Source organism: Salmo salar, chromosome 09, assembly GCF_965601325.2.
Source record: "Salmo salar chromosome 09, fSalSal1, whole genome shotgun sequence".
Classification (NCBI taxonomy): Eukaryota; Metazoa; Chordata; class Actinopteri; order Salmoniformes; family Salmonidae; genus Salmo; species Salmo salar.
This window is the reverse complement of record NC_138299.1, coordinates 77,815,001-77,826,410: the sequence shown is the minus strand read 5'-3', so window position 1 is coordinate 77,826,410 and position 11,410 is coordinate 77,815,001. Positions and strand designations below refer to the sequence as shown.

Here is an 11,410-nt window from a genome sequence, read left to right as displayed (position 1 = left end):
CAAATGGATTTGAGAAGGGTAGGCTGACCCTAGGTCTGTGCCTAATGCGCCGTTTCTATCCATAGCTGTATTAATCCACACCACCAGTCACAGATCACAGCCCTAACCTAGTTTTAAATCACCATGACACAGCCATAACAGACTCAGAATGATAGAGGGAGTGAGAGAGCAGAAGAGATAGAGACTGGATTTGGATTTTCTTCCAGCTGCATGAATCAAATTGAGTACAAAAGGGCATTATCAAATCGATAGATTTAATATGGCATATTGGATGAAGACAAAGGCATGTCTGGTGAGGGGAGTTAACTTTTGACAGATGTCACTGGGACACATCAATATAGTCCATTGCCATTTGGATGAAGGATAAGCAATGTAAAATGCAATAACACACAACTCCCAAACCTCGATGAAACTTGTAAAAGGATTTTAGCTCATGTATGCCTGAGTGACAGAGTAGGTGTAATATGTGTGTGTGTGTGTGTGTGTGTGTTCATGCAAAAATGGACATCATTTAAATAAGACCATCACACAGAGTAGGGACAGGACAGACTTAAATTTATTCAGACAAACATTGTGGAACTGTTACAATAAAATCAAGATATTTTCAGCCCATAACATCAACATTCCATTATAGCTCCAGAAGGGGAAAAATAAGACACTGAAGAACTCACTACACTATGCTTCTATGGAAAGAGCTACATGAATCTAGCTACATTAAGGACAATTGATTTACACACCTTAGTCTGTTAAATGCAACTGGACAAAGCCACAGTGCCTTCACATGGCAATATATTACACCCCTTTCACATAGTATTTTTTTTCTCTTTACAAAGTAAAAAATATATAGAATTAACAAAGAAGACTTTAGCAAATATGGCCATTTATGTGTTTGTTTGGACTAGCGGAGCTGTCATACTAGAACTGTGTGTGTGTGTGTGTGTGTGTGTGTGGTGTGTGTGTGTGTGTGTGTGTGTGTGTGTGTGTGTGTGTGTGTGTGTGTGTGTGTGTGTGTGTGTGTGTGTGTGTGTGTGTGTGTGTGTGTGTGTGTGTGTGTGTGTGTGTGTGTGTATCTGAGGACAGTTCAGTAACTGTCTAAAACAGGTTGGAAATGAGAAGGACCATTTCCTTCTCATTTATTGCGCTTTTGTTATTGCGCTTTTGTAGACATTTGAGCAACTTGGGTTACTCAGCTTTGTACACAAGTACACAAGTACACTTCTACACAAGTAGGCCAGGCAAGGGAGGGACAGCAGTGACATCAGGACAGGGCAAGGGTCACTTAGGACATCATGAGAGGGCAAAAGTCAAGGCCAGATTGATGGCAGGATCAAAAAAGGAGCCCTACACTGCTTCGGAAAGAGATGACTTTAAACACACATGTTACAAGTATGTTACAGTCTCTGTGTGTGTGTGTGTGTGTGCGTGTGGTGTGCGTGTGTGTGTGTGTGTGTGTGTGTGTGTGCGTGCGTGTATGCGTGTGTGTATCCGTGTGTGTGTATTGTGTTAGTGGAAGGTTTATTGTCTCTCTGGCTGATGTACACACAGAGAGGTCAGAGTTGAAGATGCAAAGGGTAAAAAAACGAAAGGGTCATCATGTATGTTATTGACGAGATCAACAAACAACCAATCAATATCAGGGTCTGAGGTGAGAGGTCAGAGGTGATGCAGTGACCAGATGAGTTAATGTTGTGATCGACACAGGAAATCACCCAAACGTTGATACTAAGTACACAGATATTCAGTTGAAGTCGGAAGTTTACATCCACTTAGGTTGGAGTCATTAAAACTAGTTTTTTCAACCACTCCACTAATCTCTTCTTAACAAACTATAGTTTTGGCAAGTCGGTTAGGACATCTACTTTGTGCATGACACAAGTAATTATTCCAACAATTGTTTACAGACAGATTATTTCACTTATAATTCACTGAATCACAATTCCAGTGGGTCAGAAGTTTACATACACTAAGTTGACTGTGCCTTTAAACAGCTTGGAAAATTCCAGAAAATGATGTCATTGCTTTAGAAGCTTCTGATAGGCTAATTGACATAATTTGAGTCAATTGGAGGTGTATCTGTGGATGTATTTTAAGGCCTACCTTCAAACTCAGTGCCTCTTTGCTTGATATCATGGTTAAATCAAAAGAAATCTACCAAAAAATTGTAGCCTTCCACAAGTCTGGTTCATCCTTGGGAGTAATTTCCAAATTCCTGAAGGTACCACGTTCATCTGTACAAACAATAGTACGCAAGTATAAACACTATGGGCCCACGCAGCCATCATACCGCTCAGGAAGGAGACTCTTTCTGTCTCCTAGAGATTAACGTACTTTGGTGAGAAAAGTGCAAATCAATCCCAGAACAACAGCAAAGGACCTTGTGAAGATGCTGGAGGAAACAGGTATAAAAGTATCTATATCCACAGTAAAATGAGTCCTATATCGACATAACCTGAAAGGCCGCTCAGCAAGGAAGAAGCCACTGCTCCAAAACCGGCATAAAAAAGCCAGACTACGATTTGCAACTGCACATGGGGACAAGATCTTACTTTTTGGAGGAATGTTCTCTGGTCTGATGAAACAAAAATAGAACCGTTTGGCCATAATGACCATTGTTATGTTTGGAGGAAAAAGGGGGAGGCTTGCAAGCTGAAGAACACCATCCCAACCGTGAAGCACGGGGGTGGCAGCATTATGTTGTGAGGGTGCTTTGCTGCAGGAGGGACTGGTGCACTTCACAAAATAGATGGCATCATGAGGAAGGAAAATGATGTGGATATATTGAAGCAACATCTCAAGACATCAGTCAGGAAGTTAAAGCTTGGTCGCAAATGGGTCTTTCAAATGGACAATGACTCCAAGCATACTTCCAAAGTTGTGGCAAAATGGCTTAAGGACAACAAAGCCTTCACAAAGCCCTGACCTCAATCCTATAGAACATTTTTGGGCAGAACTGAAAAAGTGTGTGCGAGCAAGGAGGCCTACAAACCTGACTCAGTTACACCAGCTCTGTCAAGAGGAATGGGCCAAAATTCACCCAACTTATTGTGGGAAGCTTGTGTAAGGCTACCCGAAACGTTTGACCCAAGTTAAACAATATAAAGGCAATGCTACCAAATACTAATTGAGTGTATGTAAACTTCTGACCCACTGGGAATGTGATGAAAGGAATAAAATCTGAAATAAATAGTTTTCTCTACTATTATTCTGACATTTCACATTCTTAAAATAAAGTGGTGATCCTAAGTGACCTAAAACAGGGAATATTTACTGGGATTAGATGTCAAGAATTGTGAAAAACTGAGTTTAAATGTACTTGGCTAAGGTGTATGTAAACTTCTGACTTCAACTGTATATTGTTATGGTTGAGTGACATGGAAATAGTTAGAGAGGGGGAAGGAAGAAACAAATAAGAACAGAGAACAAAATACATTTGAGGGAAAGAGAAAGAATGCCCAAAACCCAAAAGCATACATTTCTTCCCCTGAGTTCCTCTTCCTGTCTTTCATCTTGGAGCGAGATGAAAGGTTGACTCTACGGGCGTCAAATGACCACCCATTACCCACAACCCCCATTCCACCCAATCATGGTGTGCATTACTCGTCTCGAACAGAGACCCTGGGCTGAGAGACAAGGCAGCGAGCGATACGGCAGCCTCGCAGGGGAGACATCTCTGAGCTATAAAAAACAAAATAAGGGAAACGAAAGAGAGGAGCGCCATGGATGTAAAACTACCTCACACATTCCCCCAGTGTGAAAAACAGAGGAGAGAGTGAGAGAGAGAGGAGGGTAGAGGGAGGGAGAAAATTAGGGAAAATAAGCGAGTGACCAAATGATAGTGAAGATGAGCGAGAGAGAGGGGGAGCAGAGGGAGTGAAAGGCTGTGAGAGAGGGAGCAGAGGAAGAGTGAGAGAGTGGGAGATTTGAAAGTGAGCAATCAGAGTTAGGTCGTGATAGGCTGTTTTCTAATTAGCTGTGTACCTGCCTGGAACTACACTTATATTTTACAGATTGAAACATCAGTGGTGCCAAGTGACTGGCTGAAGAGCAGAAGAGCTCAGTGATGTATTGTGGGAAGCTTTAGTCAGTGCTGGATCCCTTTCAAAAAAAGATTGAAAACTGCGAACTGTAGTGCAGTCGACTGTGGTATTTTGGACGCAGTAATTGCAGAATAACTGCAATGTACTGCACTGTAACTGCAGTTATACTGCACTGTAACTGCAGTTAAACTGCTAAATTACTGTAGTAAAAAAAAAACAGTTATACTGCACTCTGACTGGAATCTTTTTTCGTAAGGGATGAGCCAAAGTGTCAATCACAAGAGTCTCACACTTTAATCAAAGATCCGTTGAAGATGTGTTCCCGCTGGCCGAAGCACGCCAAAGCAAGAGCAATGTATCATTACGCTGCATCACAAGACCAATGAAACACAAGCCTTACAAATACAGTACTGACAACTGATAAAATAGTGCCCGGCTCAGACCAGCGAATATATATGTCCGATCATCCAAGGCCTGTCATTATCAAAGTGGAATGCCACTGAGCATTGTGTGGGTGTGCTTATAGTGTTCCAGCGTAAGGCTCAACTGTTCAAAATCCTGCCTTATGGGTTAAGCCTATCTCACCTGGGTTTGTGGGCTAGATACATTAAGATAACTGACCTCACTTGATTACCACGCAGAATGTTCTGAAAAAAGCAGGAACTTATTTAGAATAGAAGTTATAGAATGTTCCACTTGCTCAGTCAACAGTACACACCAATGGTTACGGAAATAAAACTCTGTGACAAACCAAACTATTATGCTGTTTTTTTTAACAGACTCACTCTGCTTCTAGTTGTGTTCCCCCCCCCCCCCAAAGCGAACCCTTAAAAGCATTTTCTCTTTGTGTCCGTTTCTAAATCTGCAGGCTGGATTTGGGAGGGTTTGAAAAAGGTCTGAATAATGGCAGGGCTCTTTGTGTGACCACAATTAGATTTCTCTGTTCTGTAGTTGCACAGACTAAGTGCCTCCAACTGAAACAGAAGTACAAAACTAGCTGGAAAAAAAGTCATTATCAAAGCTTTCAAGCTGAAGAGAGTGGTTGCTATTTAGTAAGTGGCTAACAACATGGTTTTGAACTTTTAAAAGCTAAATTGGAAGAGGAAGCATCAGATAAAGACTGCACAGCATTGAGACAGCAAGGGGAGAGAGCACTGCAGCAGCCAATATGGGCATTGTCAAATCAACATCTAATCAAATTTCATTTGTCACATGCTTCGTACACAACAGGTGTAGACTAACAGTGAAATTCTTACTTACAGGTCCTTTTCCAACAATGGACACAGGATACATAGAGAGTTATACACTGAGTGGACAAAACATTAGGAACACCTGCTCTTTCCCTGACAGAGACTGACCAGGTGAATCCAGATATGATCCCTTATTGATGTCACTTGTTAAATCTACTTCAATCAGTGTAGATGAAGGGGGGGAGACAGGTTAAAGAAGGATTTTAAGTCTTGAGACAATTGAGATGTGGATTGTGTATGTGGGCCGTTCAGAGAGTGAATGGGAAAAACAAACCTTTGAATGGGGTATGGTAGTAGGTGCCAGGCGCACCGGTTTATGTCAAGAACTGCAACGCAGCTGGGTTTTTCACGCTCCCGTGTGTATCAAGAATGGTCCACCACCCAAAGCAAATCCAGCCAACTTGACACAACTGTGGGAAGTATTGGGGTCAACATGGGCCAGCATCCCTGTGGAACGCTTTCGACAACTTGTAGACTCCATGCCCCGATGAATTGAGCATGCTTTGAGGGTAAAAGGGTGGGGTGCAACTCAATATTAGGAAAGTGTCCTTAATGTTTGTACACTCATTGTATCTTGCCACCCAAACTTTTCTTTCCACAGGGGCGTAGTCAGGGAACATGCAACAAAAAGGAACACATCATCACTCTTTCTGGTTCTAGGGCACCCTGGAGCATACAATAACAGCAAGAATGTTATTCTCGACCAAAGAGCCTATAGAATATTCTGGAACCAGAGAATATGGTATTCTAGAACATGAGGGGTGAGGCCGGGAGCGGAAAATGGAGTCTTTGACAGAAGGGCCAGAACACACCATAGAATCTCGCCTTCAAACTTGTCTCTGACATCATAGTCAGACAAGAGACTCTCAGAGACACACAGACACGGATACAGATAAAGAGAGAGAATGGGGAGATGAGAGAGGGAGTAAGAGCAATAAAGAGAGCGAGAGGATATAGCAATGTATCAGTCTATGGTTGAAGGGTTTGAGGACAGTTGCAGTAGCAGAGGGACACACATTAAAAGAGACTAGACAGTCTTTGTTTGAATTGAATACGTCTCTATTCTCTGAAGGAGAGTAGGAGGGGACACACTATATGAAGGTTGAGTAGCGGAGAGAAAGTTTCAAGGTGAACAAGAGGCATAGAGAAGGGGATAGTCAGTTGAACACAGAGTTGATGCTGAGGGGTACGAAGGAGACGCTGGAATGGCTTCAGGTCTGTTCAGAGTTAACGGGGGTCCCTGGTTGGTTGATGGGAGAACAGGTGGGGGCGGAGCTACCAGATGTAGCCAATCTCGTCATCTTTGTCATCTTCCTCGTCCTCGTCATCCTCAATGGCCCCTCTGGGATGGATCCGGCCCCGCCTCTGTTTCTGCCGGGTCCTCCCACTCTGAGCTGGCTCCTCCTCCTGGTCATCAAGGAGAATGACGGCGCCCCCGCTGCCAAAATCCCCCGAGGTCTCTTGGTCCTCCTCTACACAGAGAGAGAGATAGAGACAGTTAGGTTAGACAGAGACCAACAGGTTAGACAGAGAGGCAGACAGGTTAGACAGAGACAGACAGGTTAGACAGAGAGACAGATGGGTTAAATAAAGAGACAGAGACAGACAGGTTAGACAGAGAGACAGACAGGTTAAACACACATTTAGACAGAGAGACAGACAGGTTAGACACACATTTAGACAGAGAGACAGACAGGTTAGACACATATTTAGACAGAGAGACAGACACGTTAAACACACATTTAGACAGAGAAACAGATGGGTTAAATAAAGAGACAGAGACAGACAGGTTAGACAGAGAGATAGACAGGTTAGACAGAGAGACAGACAGGTTAGACACACATTTAGACAGAGAGACAGATGGGTTAAATAAAGAGGCAGACAGGTTAGACAGAGAGACAGACAGGTTTGAGCAGAGGTTCCCAAACTTCTTTGGCCAGTGACCCCATTTTGTTATAACTGTTTTTGCAACCCCACCCTATAAAAAAGGTGATCAATGGCCAATGTTAACTTTTTTAATTGGGGCTATGACAGTCTATTACAAATCAGTCTGACAGTACTTTTGACAGTATTTCAGTCTGAAGGAAGTATGGTTTGAATTGACTGAAATGCATCAGAAAGGTATTGGGATGTTCAGATCATCAGACAATCATTTTGTTTGATCTTAATGATTGTTCTTCCCCCCCCCCCAGTCTGATGTAGTGCCTGGTCTTGTCCACTCTGTTCTAATGAGGCTTGTTGGGTATTGTAAAGAGAAACAGAAGACACATACGTGTTCCTGAGAGTCTAATCTTTCAGTGATGGGGTCATAATATGTAGTTTAAACCAATCAAAAGATAGAGCCATATTTGTAGGAAGGAAACAGAAACCTCTCTGTTTATTATAGTCACATCTAGCAGCTACCAGAGGTTACTGACATAACCCCAGTTCTATGAACCAAGTGCAATTAAAGAGTTTCTCTCACAACCCCATTTTCAAATCAGGCGACCCCCAAGTGACAGCGAGACAGTCAGGTTAGATACAGAAACTAACTACCACAGACAATCTGCTTTTGGTTGAGATGCGCTATTCCGACAACACAATGCATTACTGTAAATAACCTCATCTTCCTCCAATGGCCCATGTGAGCCGGAGCTCTGCTTTATCCAAGCTCACAATCTTATAGCATCAAACGCTTCAAAGGAACGCTGTTAAAGCCCAAATACATGAACAGGGAATCAGAGGAGGCAGCCAGAGGCATTCAGCTATAGATAGATAAGGCTTCACAGGCTGTTCTCAGATCTGTCTGGTTGGATACACAACTTCCATTAGCAGCACAGGATTTACAACACTAACATTCAGTCTGACAATTGTTACTGAAGATCAGTCTCCTTGTGAAATTGAACAATTATTTAGAGATACAAGTACCAAAAATCACATTCCACAACTACAAAACAAAAATGTGACAATAACAACCTCTCTTCCTCTTAAAGGGATGGAGAGTTTTTTTTTCATTTTTGCGGGGCGACACACACGCACGCACGCACACACATATGCACTTTTTCTCTGTAAAAAAGTGTCTCACAGAACAGACATTGAGAGGCATCCCACGTTCAGTGGTCTCTTTAAAGAAAGACTCAGCGAGATGGCTGCCTCCAGCACCCCCAGATTAACACAGGCTCAGATCACACACACACACACGCACGCACGCACGCACGCACGCACACACACACACACACACACACACACACACACACACACACACACACACACACACACACACACACACACACACACACACACACACACACACACACACACACACACACACACACACACACACACACACACACACACACACACACACACACACAGTAACACCTGTATCAATGAGCACACTCGTAGAGACATATGGGGCGCCATGTAAAGAGAATCCTGGAGGTGTACTGTGTGTGCCTGTGCTCATGTGTTGAAAAGGGTTAGTCATTTTATGTCGGGTTCAAATACTATGTGAAACCTTTCAAATACTTGCTGTAGCTTGCCTGGAGTGCCAGATGGGCGTGATCTGCAGTTTTAGTGTGTGTGTTGACTGTGATTGGTCTTACCACAGGTGGGGTTGCCCTGTTTTCTGGAGCCGGCGATCTCGTTGCCGTATTTGTCCACACACCAACACTGTCCAGTACTGCCATGACACTGTGTTGGCTTAAAGTAACCCTCCTCAGAACAGCGTGGAATATAGACCCCTAGAGAGGGAGGGAGGGAGGGATGAAGAGAGAGAGAAAGCGAGATGAGTGAAATAAAGAAGAAAAAACAATTCTAAACAATCCTGTAATAAAACCATATTTACTAAAAACCCACTCCATCTCCAATGTGCTCATGGTCATGTCTCTGTAGGTTTTGTGTATGCAGAGGCTGAGGCAAACAATCAATTACTAGAACCTAGGCTCTGACAACAGTCATACATCCTGCTTAAAGGGGACCAGGCACTTTCAATAACAGCACTCTCTCTCACACACACACACACACACACACACACACACACACACACACACACACACACACACACACACACACACACACACACCCGTTAACATCATTTTTCATTTTTTTGTGACCCAGTGAAAGACCATTTCTCAAAGTGTGTTTTGTCGTGAGTTATAACACTATTATGCACGATTATTGATGGCCGTTTGGCTGAGGGTTTGAAGGGGTGAGGGGCGAGGGACTTTTAGATAAAATGTCAGGGTGTGTGTGTGCTACTGATATTTTGTGTTATTGTCAGCTGGGTGATGTATTGTGGCTAAATATGTAGCTTAATTTCCATATGCAGTGTAAAAAAATAAAAAAATAAAAAAAAAATATATATATAGATATATATAGATATATATTTAAATATATATGTATACAAAATAAACTGTCATTTTGCAGAGGAGTGATTGACAGCTGTAACTCCAGCAGACTTACCGATGACAGTGTTCCTCCGACCCTGGATCTGACTCCTGTTCATCTCATTCTGGCAGGGCAGACCTGGAAAAAGACATACAGAATAGTGTTACATACAGAACAGTTCAAATGAACCTTCTCCATCACACACACACCTCTCTTTATTCTTTTGCTCTTCTACTTCTCCCATCCCTCCTCCCTCCATGCACTCTATCCCTTCCCTTTTACTGCCTTCCCTTTTACTGCCTTCCTTTTTACTGCCTTCCTTTTTACTGCCTTCCCTTTTGTCATTGCCTGCCCTCCCTTCACCCCTCCATGTCTCTCTTCATTCCTCCATCTCTCTCACCATCAGGTTTCTGGAAGCAGTAGCACCACTCGTTGTTGGACAGTTTCCCGTCCTTGAAGGAGTCGCAGGAGTTGAACAGAGGCTTCATACACAGCTCATACTTATCCAGGTAGATGGCGCTGAGCTCTGATTGGTCCAGCAAGAGGTCATAGTTCATGTCCAGCTTGTTGAACATCCAACCCAGAGAGTCCTTACAGATGGGCAAGATACTGGTGTCAAAACCTGTGGGAGGGGAGAGGGGGAGGTTAGTGTGTATGTGGTGTGGGGGGAGGGAGGGAGGGTATTTTGAGGACATTTGTGTGTGTGTGTGTGTGTGTGTGTGTGTGTGTGTGTGTGTGTGTGTGTGTGTGTGTGTGTGTGTGTGTGTGTGTGTGTGTGTGTGTGTGTGTGTGTGTGTGTGTCTGTTTTAGCAAAGACAGTAAAGTTTGAAGATTCCTAGAAACCAATAGAATTGGAGTAATAACATATTCAGCTACTTCAGACATATTCAGCCAATCGACGTTATGCCTTTAGATTTGGAGAAAATGAACAACTAAATAATGATTGTTTACTTCTCCCACTGACTTCCCAAACACCTGTCTGGTCTGTTGAGTATGCTTCACGAAGCGTTTCCAGAAGTATCGCAATGTTGGGCCCCTGCGTTTAGAAACGTTTTGGTTGTATTTGAGGGGGTACTTTCAGGGCTTCTTGTCTTGGCTTCAGTCAGGGCTTCTTGTCTTGGCTTGGCTTCAGTCAGGGCTTCTTGTCTTGGCTTGGCTTCAGTCAGGGCTTCTTGTCTTGGCTTCAGTCAGGGCTTCTTGTCTTGGCTTCAGTCAGGGCTTCTTGTCTTGGCTTCAGTCAGGGCTTCTTGTCTTGGCTTCAGTCAGGGCTTCTTGTCTTGGCTTCAGTCAGGGCTTCTTGTCTTGGCTTCAGTCAGGGCTTCTTGTCTTGACTTCAGTCAGGGCTTCTTGTCTTGACTTCAGTCAGGGCTTCTTGTCTTGACTTCAGTCAGGGCTTCTTGTCTTGACTTCAGTCAGGGCCTCTTGTTTTGCTTCAGGCCTCTGCCTCCTCTCCGCCTCTTGTATTGGCTTCAGCCTTGTGTCTTATTTTTCTACATTTAAAAAAATACTTTTCTCCCCAATTACGTGGTATCCAATTGGAGGTTACAGTCTTGTCTCATCGCTGCAACTCGCGTACAGACTTGGGAGAGGCGAAGGTCGAGAGCCATGTGTCCTCCGAAACACAACCCAACTGCTTCTTGACACAATGCTCGCTTAACCTGGAAGCCAGCCTCACCAATGTGTCAGAGGAAACACCGTACACTTGGCGACTGTGTCAGCGTGCATTGCACCTGGCCCGCCACAGGAGTTGCTAGT

General features: G+C 43.6%; 1 protein-coding gene across 1 annotated transcript in view; it reads right to left on the bottom strand.

The window, feature by feature from the left end:
* Positions 1–950: 950 nt before the first annotated feature.
* The window catches only part of LOC106611816 (testican-1), a 334,714-nt gene continuing 324,254 nt past the window's right edge, over positions 951–11,410 (bottom strand). Inside the window, exons 9-12 of the mRNA XM_014212411.3 lie at positions 10,056–10,277; positions 9,731–9,793; positions 8,872–9,009; positions 951–6,759 (exon numbers count right to left, since the gene is read on the bottom strand). Coding sequence (XP_014067886.1) covers positions 6,563–6,759; positions 8,872–9,009; positions 9,731–9,793; positions 10,056–10,277 — 620 coding nt within the window. The 3' untranslated portion in view covers positions 951–6,562. The remainder of the gene's footprint in view (positions 6,760–8,871; positions 9,010–9,730; positions 9,794–10,055; positions 10,278–11,410) is intronic.